The sequence below is a fragment of the Corylus avellana genome, chromosome 10, assembly GCF_965113065.1.
Source record: "Corylus avellana chromosome 10, dhCorAvel1.hap1.2, whole genome shotgun sequence".
NCBI classification, from domain to species: domain Eukaryota; kingdom Viridiplantae; phylum Streptophyta; class Magnoliopsida; order Fagales; family Betulaceae; genus Corylus; species Corylus avellana.
In genome coordinates, this window is record NC_142499.1 from 2,999,057 (window position 1) to 3,018,301 (window position 19,245).

General features: G+C 35.1%; 3 protein-coding genes and 1 non-coding gene across 5 annotated transcripts; 1 reads left to right on the forward strand and 3 right to left on the reverse strand.

Annotated features, from left to right (window-relative positions):
* Positions 1-1,017: 1,017 nt before the first annotated feature.
* LOC132161926 (putative methyltransferase PMT7) lies at positions 1,018-6,998 on the reverse strand. The gene is made up of 7 exons (XM_059572147.2): positions 6,640-6,998; positions 5,424-5,838; positions 4,214-4,503; positions 2,575-2,958; positions 2,200-2,446; positions 1,934-2,072; positions 1,018-1,355 (listed from the first exon to the last, which is right to left on the reverse strand). The coding sequence occupies exons 1-7, from the start codon at positions 6,806-6,808 to the stop codon at positions 1,197-1,199; spliced, it is 1,803 nt and encodes a 600-aa protein (XP_059428130.2). The 5' UTR covers positions 6,809-6,998; the 3' UTR covers positions 1,018-1,196.
* Positions 6,999-8,946: 1,948 nt separating this feature from the next.
* On the forward strand, positions 8,947-9,158 carry LOC132162667 (small nucleolar RNA U3). The gene has a single exon (XR_009438247.2). It is a non-coding gene; the product is annotated as a small nucleolar RNA U3 (small nucleolar RNA).
* A 119-nt stretch (positions 9,159-9,277) lies between these two features.
* LOC132191741 (pentatricopeptide repeat-containing protein At4g35130, chloroplastic-like) lies at positions 9,278-11,691 on the reverse strand. The gene has a single exon (XM_059606831.2). It carries the CDS (start codon positions 11,327-11,329, stop codon positions 9,395-9,397), a length of 1,935 nt encoding a protein of 644 aa, XP_059462814.2. The 5' UTR covers positions 11,330-11,691; the 3' UTR covers positions 9,278-9,394.
* A 1,125-nt stretch (positions 11,692-12,816) lies between these two features.
* LOC132162615 (RNA-directed DNA polymerase (reverse transcriptase)) lies at positions 12,817-18,517 on the reverse strand. Of its 2 annotated transcripts, none has more exons than XM_088510885.1 (2): positions 15,996-18,517; positions 12,817-12,911 (listed from the first exon to the last, which is right to left on the reverse strand). In XM_088510885.1, the coding sequence occupies exon 1, from the start codon at positions 18,429-18,431 to the stop codon at positions 16,113-16,115; it is 2,319 nt and encodes a 772-aa protein (XP_088367011.1). In that variant the 5' UTR covers positions 18,432-18,517; the 3' UTR covers positions 12,817-12,911; positions 15,996-16,112. The 2 variants fall into 2 exon arrangements, with proteins under 2 accessions (XP_088367011.1, XP_059428873.2); XM_059572890.2 differs by lacking the exon at positions 12,817-12,911 and adding an exon at positions 13,091-13,987.
* Between the last annotated feature and the right edge of the window lie 728 nt (positions 18,518-19,245).

The window sequence follows — 19,245 nt, forward strand, 5'->3', positions numbered from 1 at the left end:
TGAAAAACTTCGAATTCATTAAATAAATTACCAAACAAACAAGCTTGAATATTAAAATAAGACCCAATCTTAACTCACTCTCAGTAATAAGGAAATAAGTTAATCAAGCTTGAACATTTTAGTGCTCAAATTGGCTTAACTGGTTTACAACCGAAACTGTTGCTTTTGCACTTAAGGCCCATTTGTTTCGGCATAAATCATTAAAGAGCTGAGCGTCGGTCGATAATGTTTCGGTAGAAAAATTTTATTTTTGCCTTTTGAGCCGACAATGTCAATAAAGTCAGTTATTTCACCTACTTATTCCGCAAAATTTTATTTTATTTCGCATTTCGAATCAAATGGTAGTCGGTAAAGTCGGTGTCGGTCGGAAGTTGATAAAGTTGGTGTCGGTAATATCGGTATGTGGAAAAGTGGCAAATTTGTCGGTAAAGTTGGTTCGGTTAAAAAACCTCTTCTGCCTACCAAACCGAAAAATTCAGAATAAAAAAAATCATGCTCCCGATCGTCCGCCATCTAGTCGGTTTTAGTCAAAATCGGTCGAAAGTCAGTCGTAAGTAAGTTAGTTAGTCGGTAATTTGCTCAGCCCTAAATCATTTTATGGAAAACATTTTCATAGATTTTATGGAAAGCAATTTCAGGTATTTGGAGCAACTGAAAATGCTTGCTTGAATGCCATAAAAGTGGTTCGATGTGAGATGCAATTCTAATTTGCCTTAAATGGACGATTGGAATTTGGAAGAGAAAGAAAATCTAAAGAGGTTCCATTAAACTAAACTGCTGAATCATTTGTCAACCGCTCAATCAATTACTTTGGAATACCATTAAAAGATTATATGAATTGTGTTTTCTCAATATAAGCCTATATATATATATATATATATATACCATTAAAAGATTATATGAATTGTGTTTTCTATATATATATATATATATATATATTTCCTTCATCAATTTGATTCTTTCAATCAATATCAGGATTCATAATGACAAAAAAAAAAAAAATTCTAGAAGTCCGAATGGTAAAAGTTGCCCTCAAAATTCTTCATTGATGATTGGATCAATACAAATCAATAGATGAAGCAAAGAAATACAATTAATAAGCTACCTAAATACATTACAAATTGTACTTTCAATGATGTTGAGTTACCTATGTTTGAGCTTAAATCGATTTCCCTCTAGGGCAAAACATGGTAGACTCAGACAATTGCCCAAAACTTCTTTCTGCAAATTAACACAGATTCCATCTTCTTTTCTTTGTTTTTTGCCGAATGTGATTTAACCTCCCATAGAAATTTGGGAGCAACATCTTGGATCCTTGATGTAATTGACTCCTCATCTCTAATAATGATAAATCCCTGCACATTAACATCGTCAATAAAATTCTGGGAATAGCTTGGCTCATAAATTACCAGATGCAAAAGATAATTTCAAATGCCAGACTTGAGACAATCACTGAAATGAATATATCTCATGTCAACCAATTAGACCTCAGTAAATCATGACTTGTACACAGTTAAACCAGTTAAACAGAAGCCAGAGTTTTTTATTTTTATATAACTAATCGAGAAATCATTAAAAGCATAGAGAAAACATCTAGCTATAAGAATAACAAAATTATGAAAATGTAGGACCAAATGAGAAATATAAGCAGCTGTCCACAGATAGAATATTGAAGAAAAAAGACTTTAAGTTCCTCCATCGTCCTCTCGCAATCTTCAAAACTCTAATCATTCATTTCCCTCTAAATACACCATAAAAGACAGTTGAATTATGTGCAAATTGGCCCAAGGGTGTAAGTAGAAGAAGCAGAATGTCATATTTGACTAACATTTAGAGCTAACTATCTATATCCATGTCTTCATTCAGATGGCTTTCAAGGTATATTTCATTTTATCTCTCGTGCACACAAGCAAGACGCTTACAGAATAATTACCTGGGGTCGTATTATGCGGTCCATCTCCAGCATGATATCCTCCAGTAAGCAACCTTGTCCACGGTTTTCATAGTGAGAGAAAAGATGGTCGGCATGCAACAGATCATATGCACGTGGATACGTTGAGAATGGTTCACACCTGATGTTAAAGATATGTATTAGCTGACAAATTCTACTTTGAGTATAATTACATACAGTTGCAATATTAACATATTTGTAAATGTTGACCATTAGCAGCAGAATGTGATAGATTGATAATATCTTACCAATCATGGAAAGCACCAGTTAGTCCTCGGTCATAAATAGCTGACAAGGTATTCTTCATGTTTACAGGAACAACATTCATTACCCAAACGGGCAACGTATTCAAAGCCACAGCAAATCCACCACAGAAAGCATTCATGTCCATAACATTTCGTATTTCTGTTTTACTGATATTCATTAACCTCCAGTAAAGGCGAACTTCATCTTGCCAGAACAGAGAGTCTGAAGTAAATTCCTTTTCACTAATATCTGTTGTGAACAGATGAATCATCTCATCAGAATGAATAATATTGCTTTATAATTCTTTATAACAGTGTTAATATAGTTATAAGCAAAAGAGTAGCTTCTTTAAAGTTATGCAAAAAATAGTAGCAGACCTATTCTTCCAAGACTCTGCGAATAAACTGAAAGACGATCTGCCCTAGTACTGAGTTTCTGAAAATTTGTTTGTGCACTTCTCACTTGTATACAGTTCCTAAGTGGTGTATTCCATGATGGTTTAGAATCATCAACAGCATCACATATGTCCAAACGCTTCTGCTCTGCATTGTCGAGAAGGCATGACTGATTTTCTTGTTTAATCCATATTGCTGTCTGAACTTTTCGAGCAATGAGTTTCCAGCACATTGCTGAAGTCAGATTTACAAGCTTATTCCAGATCAATGGATACTCTTTAGTCGTTTTATAGGCAGGTGGAGCCGAATAGACAAAGTACCCATTAGATCGCAGAAGGCGATTCACTTCTTTGAGTAAAATACCATCTGCAAGTAACAAATCATGAGCAAAAACTAGAATTAGCATAACTTCACATAGGACAACCAAAAAATCACCGTTAGGATCCAAAAAGTGGCAATTTTTTAATCCCATTGATGTGGAAAGTAGCCTTCACCTAATCTTGCATATTGAAAATGTCTGTCATCCTATTATAAAAAGCATATCTTATCTTCGCATGATACTAAGAGAAATATATATATATATATATATATATATATAACCAACTATTTGTACGGAGGTTAGAATAGAAGCTCTAACAATGAAATTGTTCTAGCAAAATCATAAATTATTATCGTCAATTGAACTTCTACAATGAAAGGTAAGTTCATATACAACTTAGGAATACTTCAAGCATGCAAAACAATGTCAAATAATATTTTGCCATAGCGAGTCACTATTAAAATCAGGGTTCACACTTGCATAGAAAACTGAGCATTGGTTCCTTCAGCCACTCGGCGAAGTTAGAGATTAAATATATGTTTACACAGTTTTGAGCATTGATATCCTAGAAGAAAGGCCTTTTTCAATACAAAAGAGGCTTAAGTATCTTCTTCCCTTATCATAATACAAGTCATATCCATTGACTCTCACAATGGGTGATGTGAAGCACATCAGTTATTGCATTAGGATAATTCATCAAAGCCAATAAATCAAGATTCCCAATACTGAATAACTCTACAAACACTTAACCATGCAAAAGCTTGTGAATGAAAAAGTTATTTTATAAATATAAGAAATTTAATCCAGGAGGGCCACTTTGGATTTTCTTTTCGTCTATCTAGATTGAAGAGAATAAAAAAAAAAAAAAGAAAAAAAAACAAGGTATGAAACCATAAAACAAAGACAACATAGAGAATATCTTAAAGTAACCCTTCACTATGTCCACACATACACGGTCTAAATGAGTTCTGCACATCTATAACAAGAAAGCTTCTTCAAAATGAAGCAATTTTAGGAGCAGCAGATTATTGATGCATATATGTACTCACAATTTACAATACATGCAGAAAATAGTTACAACCATGTTATTCAACAAATTTGATAACAAACAGAACTAGAAACATGTCTGTTCCATCACTGATCTCTATAATGAAGAATCATTTGTCTTGGATACGAATTATCATTCAAGATCATTTTTATAGTAAAATTGATATGTTATTTAGCTTCTTCTTTTTTTTACTTTCTATTTATGGCCAAGAATCCAAAATAATATACATAAATATCTTTAGGATGGCAAAGTACCATTCTCATGCCAATCGACACGACACCTTGAACAGTGAACCATCTCAAAGGAGCTACTGGGATATGGTAGTTGTTTTGTGGCTATAGCAGAGATCATTGCACCAATTCCTCGCTCTAAAGCAAATTGAATCTGATTCTCATGGCCATCTTTGGGAGCAAAGGACATTGTTTGTATATCCAGGGGAAGGAGGTAAGCAGAGAAGCTGGCAACCCCACAACCAACATCCAAAACTTGAACGATCCCAGCAGAACGCAGATCACCTGTGTCACTTGTAATCATATTCCCTAGCCTGTATTTAAAACAAAATTCAGTAAAGTTGAAAATATGACAATAATTAACCCTACATACTTTGATCCTGACAAAATATTCACGTATATGCGTTTGTTTTTGTTTTTGTGTGTGTGTGTGTGTGTGTAACCTTTCTACCCAGTCCTCCTGAAAGAAGTTGATGAGGCTTCACCAACAAGCTAGGTGAATCTTTGCTGTGTGAAGCAAAAGTATCGAGAGACAAAAAATTATTACTTAGATACTGGAATCACTATAGCAAATCATAATAGCTTAATTCTTTAGGTAGTCATACTCCCAAAACAAGGAAAATGATATCGTACTTATCAAAAAAAAAAAAACTTATCTATATGACAAAAATAAATGAAATTCCAGTTTGTAAATTCTTGAAGCAGGAAAGCTGTTTAGTTTAACATAGTAGTATAATTAGAGAAACATTTATAAAATCAGACACAACGTAACTTAAAGTTGAAATCAAATTTTAGTGACAAACTTGGAGTATCCTTTTTAGATAATTTATATATTCACAATAGAAAAACCATACATACTAATAAATTGTACAAAAAGCTTAAATATATATCAGCAGCATATTATTTAAAATGTCAGTTTCCGAATGTTATTATTCACATAGGATGTTGCATTTTTTTTTGGAAGGGGGGGGGGGGGGGGGGGGAGGGGGGGGCGGAGAGAGAGAGAGAGAGGGGGGGAGGGGGAATTGCTTACATGGCAAACATTACTAAATGTCCCACCAAACCTAGTACCTGATAAAATTTATCTAATACGAAAATTTAAAAAATTCATGCAAGTAGTCACTTCAAATTAACCTGTAAGATAAATACTAGTTCAATGCTTGGTCAAATGCTAACAATTTATGCCAGTGTAGGGAAAGGAGCAAAAAAAAAGAGGAATGAAAAACAAGTTTACCTTTGAATATACTCTGCCGCCCCATGTTTGAAATGGGTACCACCACCTGGGAACCACCATAGCTGATTCATCTCATGCACCCAATTTTGTCCTCCTTTGACTTCAGCAAGACGTGTATGATTCACATTGCTTCGCCAGACATAATCCCTGCTGGTTGGCCATCTTATTGGTATCTTATAATCTTGTGGCGGTGGAATCAAGCAAAACAAGCGCTTCTCAAGTGGCGGGCAATGCCTCTCTAGTTCTTCTTTTCTAGAAACATCCAAGTTAGGTAGCAAATTCTTTATATAAGAAACATCATGGCAAGGGATGTACTCATTGAATGTCAATGGGCAAACATTCATCCCAGTTTCAGGGATCAAAAGTGTTGTTTTTCTGTAAGTAAGAGCAACTTTGTTTGTAAACATAGAAATACCTGCAAGTGCAAAATACAACAATATCAATCATAAGAATTTAAAGATCCAAAACTCAGTATTACGCCAGATTGCAAGGCTTTAAAAAGTGTTTTAAGTCATCCACTAAGGCTGACCACAATGCAAAATTAAGAATATATAGATCAAACAAGTTTAATAAAAGCTTAAGACTTTCCATCCCAGTTTACAAAATTCCCGCATGCAGTATACATTCATGCCTCGAAGTGTGGCTCCTAGGGACAGCCTTCCATCACGCATTCACTATAATTAAGGATTTGGAACGTCGAGGTATATGACTATAAAATCCTTCACAAATTCATGCCTTCAAAAGCACGAAATGATATCAAAAAATGCTCATGCTTGCGGCAATTATATGGCACACAGCTAACAGTGCCTTGTATCCAGCTGAATTATAGACATACATCAGCATCTCATCTAACTCAAACTGAATCAAGGCATCGAGAATTTCCTTTCAAATAAAAATTCTATGGGGTGAATGTTGTGATATCATACATGCATGTGGCATTGAACAGCCTTTATTTAAAAAAAAAATACTCCTTAACGTGATTTTTACTCATTTTCTCACTTTACACTCAACAAGACAGATAGCTGCAAATTCTGTCAAAAGAATCCCATTAAATTCACCATAAACCCAAAGACTATTGCCAAACAAGACCTATCAACTAATAGACACTATCCAAATTGACCAAACCGACAACATAAACCCAAAAAAAAAAAAAAAAAAAAAAAAAAAAAAAAAACTTGGGAGGCCCATTAAAGTTTTAGAGAGAGAGTGAGATTACCAGTGAATGAAGAAGAAGACGAATTAGAGGAGAGCTGGGAGGCGTAAATAGGGGCATTATTGCCGAGGAGGGTTCCAGCGTAGAAGGCCCCAACCATTAACAGCAGAGCCACCATTATCATCTGCCCTGATCTCCAATTGAACGCCGAACCCAGCGCATACCCACCCATTTTCTGTCTCTCTTCCTTGTTTTCCCTTCTCTGCTCTGCTATTAGCTTCCTCACTCAACTGGGTTTCTCCTAAATTTGGAGGATTCAATGGGACAGTGATGACTGGACCAACATCTGGAAATCTGAGAAAGATCCTGAGCTGAGGAACAAGAACAATACTACCACTATCACTACCAGATTGCATCCAATTTCCCAGCGTTTTTTCTTTTTTCTTTTTATTTTATAGTTTACACCGACATGATCGCAGAAGGGATGCACGTGGCAAAGACAGATTTTTTAAAAAAAAATTATTTATTTGTTCTTTTTATTTGGATTTTGGACCTTGAAAATGATTGGGTACTGCAATTTTTAGGATTAGGATTCTCAACAATATTTTTTAAAAAAAAATAGTAGTTTTTCAAATTACATAATTTAGGTCGTTTCTTGAAAAATGTCACTTATTAAAAAGGTGACACGTTATCGAAGTGTTAAAAAAAAAAATTTCTCAAAAGGTTTCTTCTTCACTTTTGTAGAGGCGTTTTTTCTTTAAAAAATTTGAAAGATAATTTTTAGCTCAAAGTTTTTTGACAACATTAAGAGTAAAAGCCTGATGAAAATATACTTGCAACATGCTATCTTTTTAATAGGTAGTATTTTTCAACTATTTCGATGCCTAAAAACGATATAAATTTCATAATTTGAGTTTGAAATTGTAGGTAATCAAAATCCCAACCTTTACTACATCGTCACATGACTCACATGGTGCCAATGATAAAAAAAAAAAGTTTAACATGTAAATTTAATTACTTATTAGCGACATGGTAAGTGATATGTGAATTGCTGCGTCAATTTATAAGAAATTTGTAATAAAGTTATAATACCCTTAACTTCACTCCTTAGACAATTATGTGATGTTAAATGGTTCTATTTATTTATTTTTGTTAAAAAAAAAAAAAAAAAAAAAAAAAAAGGGTAGATTACACTTTACTCACCCCCAAATTACTATCCCATTTGCACTTATGCTAATAAATTTTGGCTAACTATAACTCGTCCTTACAAAATGCAATTTTATTTCAAGTTGCACCTAAAGTTGGCAATTTTGACACAACTTGACAACCCGATACGAAATTATCGGGTTTGGATCATAAACGGGTTGACTAGTTTATGACCCGTTTATTTTGCTCTTAACTAACCTGTGGGTAACATGTTACACCCGTTTATCTTTTTTTCTTTTCTTTTTTTTGGTTTACCCTTAACAGGTTTGGGTCATAAACGGGTCAATTGACCCGTTTATTTTGATAAACAAGTCCATTGACCCTTTTATAACCCGACTCATCACTTTTCATTTTTTTTTTAAAAAAAATCACTTTTTCAGCTAAACGGGTTAAGCGAGTCGTGTTGGTGACCCATAAAATTGTCGTGTCGTGTCGTGTCCAAGTTTGGTGGGGTCAACCCATTAGCTAAACGGGTTGTGTTTGAGTTTATCTTAAACGAGTCACTGTTATTACGGGTCGACCCACCGACCCGTTTTGCCACCTATAGTTGAGCCCCATGTTAGATTGGACTGGTAAAGTTGAAAGAGTCTGTCACACATGAGTCTCACGTGTCGTATATACGCAATACATAAATTATAATTTATAAAGTAAAATTACACTCACCCCAATCCTTCAAAACTACATCTCATTTACACTCATATTTTTAATCTTTAATCCCACGCACATTATCTATTTGCCTTCAAACTTTGAAAAATTATTATGCAGAAACAGAGAAACTGCGTAAATCTGAGAAATATTTTTGAAATAACTTTATCCTTGTTTGGGGAAGCAAATTAAAGAAAATATTAGATGAAGGAAAATTACTCAAAATATTTGCATACCATTAATAGATAATTAAATATTAGGCGCAATCAATTAGGCATGTAATATTACTCTCTTTATTATTAAATTTCTCTACCGTCTGTCTTTTTAGAATAAATACTGATTTAATAAATGCGAAGATCTTCTCATATAACATGATCGAGTGAATAAAGTAGTCCACAATAATAATATAGTTATCGTAAATGACGAAAGTAACCAAGCACACTTGCCATTGTTGTCCCACATCGAAAACTTATGAAATAAAAGAGCTATTTATATAGCGCGCTTGCTACATAGAAGGGCACGACCTTACTTGAACAGGATCTGTTCTATAGGCTCGTACCTCTGTATCCTTGAGTTCTAAGGAGACAGGAACCTAAGTCTGGTTGATGAACCATGGCCGTGCGATCAGAGCGTGAGTGACAGCGTCGTGGCTCTTGGGCCATTAATGCCAGTAGAGGATCGTTCTCAGCCACAATTGTGACTGGGATGGTCGCACAGCTGTCTGACAGACTTCACCTTTTGTTTTTATTTTTATCATCGTCAACCTTTTGATCCCCTTTTTCCTCTCTGCAAATTTATCACTGATGCCTAATATAATTCTACTCTAAATCACTGAATTTTATTTTGCCGTTTCAAAACAGTAACAAAAAATTTATTAAACTTTCTAACAAAACCAACATCAGATTAATATGATGTCCAGGATAATATCAAAATTCCTTAAATGAATCAAATCAACCAAAGAAAACTATCAAAATTCCTGAATCATCCTACTTAGGCACTGCAATACATCGTAAATTTCCTCCACGTGATGGTGTGATCTATCAGCAGAAACAAATCCATGAATCATCCCTTTTGCCTCAATGCAACTCCACCCAGGTTTCTTCTTCAGATCCTCCTTATTCATAACTCTCCTGACTTCTTCAACTTCATCCCACTGTCCAACACTAGCTTGCACATTACTCAGGAGAGTATGATACCCAACATTATCAGGCTCCAGATCCAAAAGCCTTGCAGCTGTATATTTCCCAAGTTTTGTGTCTCCGTGAATTTTGGAAGCTGCAAGAAGAGCACCCCAAATCCTGCTGTCAGGAAAAATCACCATTTTCAGTATTATGGCTAAGGCCTCTTTAAGCTTTCCATGTCGACCCAAAAGATCCACCATGCAAGTGCAATGATCCAACTCAGGTTCAATACCAAATTTCCATTTCATGACAAAATAAACTTCACAGCCTTCTCTAACAAGACCGGAGTGGCTACAAGCAGATAGTAAGCTCAAGAAGGTGACACTATTAGGTCTTATTCTTTCCTCCAGCATTAGACCAAAAAGTTCTAGGGCTTCAAAACCAAGCCCATGAGTTCCAAAGCCTTCAATCATTGTTGTCCATGTTACTAAATCTTTGACCAATATATTATTAAAACACACTCTAGCAGAAGAAATGCCTCCACATCTTATGTACATGTTTAAAATAGAGGTTTCCAGATGAGAAGTTTCTTCATTAGATCTGTAAAACAAGTTTCTTATAAAGTAGCCATGGATTGCCTTACCCAATTGCAGAGCTCCCAGGTGGGTATATGCATCAACAACGCTTCTTAAAATTTCGGCCCCAAGTTCAACATTTGCAGCTAGCATTTGATGGAACAAATTTATGGCATCCTTGATATAGCCATTTTGAATGAAACCTGACATCATAGCACCACATGCAACACTGTTCTTTTGGCAAATTTCTTTAAACAACTCAGCTGATATCTCTATTTCCCCGCACTTAGCATAAAAATCCAGCAAATTAGTCAGCAAAACATTGTCGTGAAAACCAGTTTTTATAGCTAAACAATGTATCTGTTCACCTTGAAAAAGCTCACTAGACTTTGCAAATGCCGATATTAGTAATGTTAAACTCTCAATGCTGAGTGCTGATATACCCTGCATTTTATTCAACCTATTCACTAAGTTTGCGATATCTCCTTTCAAGGAATAAAAGGGAATCAAAATATTCCAGGAAACATTATCCCTTCTGTCAATCTCACTGAAAAAATTTTCAACTTCCTCAACACTACCCGTCTTGGTATACATTCTCAAAACTGAATTTTGTACAGACCCATCTATTAATAATCCGTTCTTGATTGTATAACCATGAAGTTGCCTCCCCTCAATCAAACTTTCACTGGCACAACACCCCTGCAATATTACCATCATAGTCACTGCATTGGGTTCATACTCTAACCTCATTTCCTTGAGCAAATCAAAAGCCCCACTAATGTTTCCTTCACCAACATAAACTGAAATCACCGACGTCCAAGAAACCAAATCTCTATGTGACATCTGATCAAACAATTTAAGGGCATCACCTATATACCCGCATTTCACATAAACCTCAATCATCGTATTGCAAAAATATACATCAAATCCAAAACCCATTTTTATAGAGACACAATGCACCATCTCTCCATATATTGCATCACTCTGAAGCGCTGAAACAGCTTGGTTTACTATCGGAAACGTAAAACTATCATGAGCAACACCCAATCCTCTCATCGTTTTATACAACAAAAAAGCCGAATCAAAAAATCCCCAACCAACGTGGGATTTGATTGTTACATTCCATGCCATAGTATGAGGTACCTCTAAGGTGTTAACAACACGAACGACGCTCTGAAGATCGTTAAACTGGGCATACAAACTCATAAGCTTTGAAACAACGGTGACGGATCCCAACCCTTCTGAGACTATGAGAAAAGCATGGGTTTGTTTCAGAGTTTGATTCGTTTGAAGGTCCTTGCATGAATCCAACAGCCATGAAGAAGAAGAAGAAGAAGAAGAAGAAGATGGGATCGTGAGATGATGGTAATAAGTTTTCAGGTGATGGGTGTGAAAAAGAAGAAGAGGAAGTTTTGAGGGGAGAGAGAAGAAGCGGAAACGATCAAAGGCATGGAGGAGTGGAAGAATGTTGAAAACTAAACAAGGAGTTATTGAGGTTGATGAAAGACTCGGTGTTCTTGATTGAAAAATCTTTCAGTTGGGTACATACATCATGCCATTCTAAGCGATTTTTTTTTTTCTTTCCTTTCTCTGTTTCCTAGCATTTATTGGAAAAATATTTAAATGGTATAAGAAAAAAATAAGTGAAACTCATGTAGTTTATTTAAATAAAGAAGTAGCTTGATCTTCTAAATTGAAGAAAAATTGCTGCTAATGTTCTAAGAAGAGCAATAACATGAATAATAAAGCGTAAACATTTTCCGGCGTTTAGCTTATACGAAAAATCTACAACAACAACAATGGCCGCAGCACCTCTAGCAACAACTAAGGCGATGGCTCTGGCAGCCCCAACTGCAGCTTAGGTTATATTCTTTATGCTCTCATTATCAAGTTGGAATAGATGAAGGCCAGCTGGTAGTGGAGTGAGAGCGAAAGAGAGAATGGTGGGGTTATTACCATGCATTTTGAGTATTACGAGGATCATGAACTCCATAATCACCGGCATAAGTTTTATCATACGTTTCTTAGCTTTTATCTTTCTCCCACTCTAGACATTCTCTTATTTTGAGGTTAAATACATAAATTATTTATTGAGATTAAATCCTTGAATCATTATCAATATTGAATAGCTTGAGGCCCTTGAAATATAAATATTCTAGGTTGTGGCGTTGTGTGTTGATTTATTCTTTAAAAAAAAAAAAAAAAACTTATTCAAAAAGAATTTTTTCCAAGGTTTGTAACTTTTGGAAATATAAATATTCTAGTAAAATAGCTTGGCTCAAGTAATGTCTTCTGCTATGAGCATAAGGTTTTAAAAGAGTTTTTTGCACATAATTAATATGTGATTCTTGGAAAAAGTCTACCATATTAAAAAAACTAGGGTAAAAATACAAGTTGAGAGGTATCATCGTTATAGCTTTGGGATTTATTTATTTATTTATTTTTTTTTTTTTAATGAAGAGGTATTATCCAATATTCACAACATATTAGATCAAAACCTTCATTTAAATAGTATTTTGAAAGAATTTATTGGCTTCAAAAAGGTGACAAGTATAACATATTGGAGTACACATTGTGTAAATCCAAGTATAACACATAGAGCAAAGGGATTATAAATGGTGAAAATTACAAATGAAAGTAACTTGTCAAAATGTCATCTCTTTTTTGTTTTTTTTTTTTGATATGTCCGCACATGAAGGGAGAGAGAAATTCGAACTAATGACCACTGCTTCATTAGGCATGATCCCAGCCGATTGAGCTACCTCTTAAGGACGTCAAAATGTCATATCTATTAAAAAGAAAAAGAACTAGTAAAACAACAAACAAATGAATCATTACAATTTTGAAGAGACATTTGAAAAAGAGAACATGCTTGCGACATTAAAAGACAACTAACATAAAATAAAAATAAATAAATAATAATAATAATAATAATAAAAGACGTAAAGACAAAAATTAGTAGTGATTTGCTAAAATTAGCATAAGTAATTAGAAAGTCAGCTATTCAAAATAAAATCGACCACTTTCACATAAATTGTCAAAGTACCTTAATAACCTCTATTCATTTGAATTCCCAATGATACTAGTATATAATTCATAATCTTCTTTTTTTGGATGAATGAACAATTTTTACTAAACACAATTGAAAAATAAATTACAAACAACCCAGCTCAAAAGAGCCAATCTCAACTGCATCGCAGAACCCAACAGCACAAAAGAAAAGATCTGCAGAAAACTGCAACCACCCCAACACTCCAAACCTCTAACAATCTGCTATACAACTATATCCTATGCATCAAACTATACAAGTATTCTATCAGGAATGCCCCAACTATTACACAGCATCAAATTTTCATTAGTTCTACAATATTTCCCTTTAGCCACAGCTCTAGCTCTAATATCCCACTTTATCTGCATGATAATTTTCTCCTCTGTCCACAGCTGGTTCCCGTGCATTTCTCAACTTCCAAATAGCATATATCACAGCACTACATCCAAGCCTGTTCCTGAGGGTTCCAATGACCATTGGTTGATGCCTGTTCGATCCCCAGTCAACTGAGCTCGGTCAGTGTTGGAAAAGTTAGGGTTTTTACAAGAGGTTTTCATGGTTTTCAATGGTCCTAGGTTTCGTTAGAAGTCCTAGGCTTTGTAATGAGGATTATAACCTAATCATAGACACAATGTGAATATATGTAGTGAAATTATGGAATTGGTATACGAAGGAATAGTCCAGGAGATTAAGCCTAAGTTATTGATGTTGATGAAAGACTAGGAGTTCTTGATTGAAAAAGCATTCATTTGGGTACATAGATCAAAGCTTGCCTATTGCCCAGGTCTTTCTGAATAAGAGACCTGCCAAAAAGCCTACACAGAGAAGTAACCAATGGTTCAGCAATCCCTAAAAGGATAAATAACATGAATACTAAATAGGAGTAAATACCAATGAAAAATGGGAAACATATCTCAATATCATACTTCATGAGGTAGCTTTTAAAATCAACAACTAATTATAAATATTTTTATCCACTAGCACTCGTTTATATATTGCTTCCTACAAACTATTACTCATGACACGACTTCATTCAACTACCAATCATTGATTTTTAACATGAAATGACAACCACCTATGGTGGTGGTTTAGTGGTTTTAGCAAAATCTCCAAAGAGGATAGGCCTGTACCAGGGAGTGGGTTCAACTCTCCACTAGTGAGAATCATTCACACAAGCCTGATTAAAACATGAAATGACAAAAATACCATAATTTTAGAAAATAACTCTACTTAAATACATTCAAAGTTCAAAATATATATATATATATAGAAAACAAATCTCAAAGTCAAAAAATTTGAAAAAAAAGAGAAAAAGAAAATGGGATGATTAGTCTTGAATCGAATATAGGCATCTTTATATAGAGAAGGGATGAAAAATCCCAACTTCTACATGTGAAAATCGAGTCAACATAGTGCAGGTAATTAAGCGGCGCAGGATGTTAAATGTCCCATCAAAACGCCTCTAAGGTTCCTTCAATATTTTCAGAAAGGCGTCAAGACGACCAGTTGACACCATCCCATGTTTAAGCGGTTTTGCAATCATAACCTCGAATTTTGCAATGTCAATATCCTATGTTTCAACCCATTTTAATTTCACTTTTTTTTTTTCTTAAAATGCCCCCTTTTTTTTTTAAAAAAAAAAAAAAAAAAAAAAAAGCGAAAGTTCATAAGTACATATATATCCTCATGTGTTTATATACACCATACTTAAAATATTAATTATAAGATTAAAAATTCAACGGCAAAAGATGAAAGTATCTGAAGTATCTGCCAATATATCTTAGACAAGTCCCTGAAACAAGCACAAAAAGAGCAAGAAAAACAAGTTTTCTAGCAATAGTTGAAATAAAACCTGAAAGACCAAACGTACAAGACGTGGAAGAAGGTAAGGAAAATTAAATTAAGATCGTTCAAAATAAGACCAAAAAGAAATTGCCTATAATAAGTTCTAATAATAATAATAATAATAATAATATAAGTATAATATACACACACCACAAGCAGATACATACATGCATACATGTACGTGGGAGTGCGCCTCTGTTGTATGTACATATATATAGAGTATAGTAAGATATCAATTATGAGCAGTTTCAAAGGCAAAAGATGAAAGTATTTATGACCATCTCTCAAACATGTCCCTAAAACAAGCACGAAAAGAGCCAGAAAACACAGGTTTTCTAGCATTACTTGAAATAAAACCTCAAATTAAGAGTGAAATTAATAGTTATAATGCGCTATCTCTGTCAGAATCAGATAGGCATACTTGAATTGCTTACCCAGTGTGAAGACCTAAGTTCTTGTGTATAAAACAAACAACAAATTTGGGATCAGACAGCTGGTACGATTAGCATGATGGTTATAATGCTGTAGAATAAATACACGAGATACTTACCTAGAAGAAGGCACTACAAGAATGATTTAATGAAAAACACGATTATCATATTGAAAGTAAAGACCCTCGGAAGTAGTATCTGAAAAGGCACTATTGCTAAAAACAAACCACTCTTAAGCAACATAAAAGGAAGGAAGTTTCATGGAACAAAAGTTTGTAATCCTATTTCCATAAAATACACTGACCTATGAGATAAAGAAAATGCTTAGGGTTGGGAAAAGAGCGTATACCTCTGTCAATCTATTTCGTCAGTTATCAAATAACTACCCAACCAGCAGGATAAGTTCTGGATAATGACTACTTGAAGAGTTTCTCTATTATACTCTTATCACAAACTTTAAGTGAGGATTCATCACCACAAAACAACGATACTAATATTAGTAGCAAAAGTAAATTAAAAAAACAAAAAAAACTTACACGTCACCTACCTGGCTTCATTTGAGTAAAAGAAAATACGCGATAGTTTCTTGATTTGTGCTCAGTGCAGTTTTAGCCTCTAGAACAAATGCCAATCAGAAAGATGCAGCAGCAGAACAAGCAACGATTCAGTCTGCATCCACAAATGAAGTGCAATCGATATCTTGAAGGGTAATTTTCCCCATGTATAAATCGTTTATGTGATCAGAACAGAGAGGGAGGCATTTACGATTGAGACTTTCATGAATGGCACCCATCCCAGGGACCCACTTCCCTTCATCCAGTGGGTTCACATTCAGACGGTTTTGTAGTAATCGTACCCGATAAAAAACAGTAGCCGTTTTGTCACAGAAATGAGCGATACAGGAACATGAAGGCTCATCAGAAGCCAATCTGATCAAAGCCAAAGATAAAGCCCCATCAACTGGCCTTGGATCCGAGAGATTTTGATCTCCCATCATTTTAACCTCTCTTTCTGTCAGAAAATACACTTCTTCATTTCCATCCAAATCAGAGACTTTTAAATCCTTAGTGTAATGCTTAATAGCTTCGTGTTTTGTCGATTCATGCTTCTCAGCTAATGTCAATATGCAAGAGAACCTTAAGTGATAAGTTACAACGGTTTTTACCATCTTGAAGTTGTGACAGCAGCAGAAGAAATCAAGCCACCTTCTTCCTACGCCAGCATACCACTTGATAATGTCAGTATCTTCAAGAGCAATGAGCAACTTAATCGGCCTGGGGCGACCCATATTGTTTGTAAACCCGGCCATCTTAACCGCCTTCCTAACAAGTTCTATGGGTGCATCGAACTTAATACACAGCCTTGTCAAATCCTCAACCGTTCTCTTAGCATATTTCCGCTCCTCTTCCTCCTCCACTCTCCTTTCTTCTTTCTCCAATGCCTTTCTGGCTTTGACCGGACTCAAATGCTTCTCTAATTGCTCTTGGAACTTATCATAGGCATCAACCAGCTCTTGAGGCAATTGATTTCTAATGTGCCTCAAAGAGAGAAAATCACCTGCTGTGAGCATCCGGTACCATTCCGAACGCTCTTCCAAGGATCCCAAGAAATCTTGGACTACTTCATTAGCCCAAGTTCTGAAGATTTCTCGAACTTCGTTTTCAATTTGAAATTCAAATTTAAACTCACCACTTTGCTTCAACTTCTTAAAAACATGCTGCAATATCTTCAAGCCCAATTTCTTCCTATTCCTCTCTCTAGCATTTTTCAATTCTAAAGCTCTCACTTCCTTCTGTCTGAGATACTTCTTCCGGGCCCGAATTGCTTTTTCTGTCATAGGAGGATGCAAAACTGAAGGTGGAACCGCCTGTAGTTCCATGCCTAGAAAAGTAATCTTCTCAGATACTGCACTATGAATAGCCGTTTTCATCCTATCTACTTTCAACTCCAATCTCCCTTCTAAATATTTCAAAAACCAATTCTTCAAATCCATCATCAACATCTTTGATCCTGAAGTTATCACTAATATCTCATCCAAGTACCTGATCACATATACCTTCAACGGCTTATAAGATACACCAGACATCGAAACAAGCTCATTTGAATCAAACTTGGGATTCTCCTGATTCTTCCGAAGACGCATTTCTTGAATTTCCTTATCAAACCCATTAAAGTAAATATTAATCAAAATTGAACTCAACCCACTTTCTTGAGGAAACCCCCTCCCTAAATAACAACCGCCCAATTCAATTCCCACAACCTCACACTCAAACAACCTCTTTATAATATCAATCAAAATCCCATCCTTTATTTTCTCTTCCATAAAGAAACACAACTTATTTACATGCCGATTATCAAACTTTTCTCGATGAAATGCAACATCAAACCACCAACTGGGATTCTCTACTGAGTTTTTAAGGTACCTAATCGCGGTGTGGCGTCCCATACCAACACGCCCACCGTAAGAAAATGTTACGAACCGTTCATCATAAACAATTTCCAATAACATTCTAATGGCTTCAATCACAACCTTCAATTTCAAATTGGGCAAAACCAAACACTCACCTTTCTTTCTCGAGGGCACCATTGTAACGCAACAAGCTTTGACATCGAACCGATTCTCGCGGAGCTCGCTGCCCATTTCTTCGATATCGAACCGCTTCGAGACCGAGTGAACAAGTGACAGTGAGTCAGGGGAGTGGAAGGCATTGTCGGGTTGTGGATTGGTGAGGTTTTGGCAGGCGGTGAGGAGGACGGCAGGAAAAGCGACGACGTTTTGGACGAGGTTGGAGAACTTGCCGTGGGAGTATTGGCTGAGAACTAGCGCTTTGAGTTGGGGTTTTGAGAGGGGTTTAGTGGATTTTCCGGTCTGGGTTTTGGAGTCCGGTGAAGGGTTGGGCAACAGAGTTGAGAATAGTTTGAGAGAAGAGCAAATTGAAGGCCTAAATTCAAGTGGGTTTCTTCTTCTGGCGAGCATAAGCATTGAAGCAACAACTAGGAAGGCAATAGAAGTGTGGATCCTCCAATTTATTGAAATTTGTTTGCGGGTTGAGCTCTCCCTGTTAATGAGTTCAAAAATAAAGAGGAGCCAAATGCTGTTTGCAACCTTTTCTGTATTTTATTTGGGAAATGGGTAAATATTTGGAGGTATATTTTTATTGCGCGATTACATATTTATTAGTGATTTTAAAGTAAAATGTTAAGTTTACAACATAAATTCAACTTATAGTCAACTTCTCTCCTACTTGTCATTTAAAAACAAAAAAAAAAAAAAATTGATAGAGAGGATTTTGGGATTCTGAAAATTTGAGAAAAAAGACAATTTGTTTGGTTTAAAATTTAATTTTTTTTTACATGTAGAAGAGAAGTTGGCCATGAGTTGAATTTGTGTTGTGTCCGTATCAAACCTCGATTTTAAAACTCACGTCAAAAATATGATAATGGGAGTTGAGAAATGTGATAATATATAGGAGTGTAAGTAACATTACTCATTTTACAATGTTATATTCAATATTAACGTGACAGTTTTAATTAAACTTTTAATTAATTATTTTAAAAAATTCAATAATTAGTTGAGATTACCATGATAGAAGAATAGTTGTAAGATAAAAATATAATTTATTATATTACTCTTTTGTTTTTTTACTAAAATCTTTTTAAAAGGCGGTCCTCCACATGATGGTATGTGACATAATATGCACAAAAATTAAGTACTAAAATTTGATAGTTAAATTGAATGAGCGATGTTATAGGCACTATACTTTTTACGACAAGTTTCTTCCACACTGACGTGATAG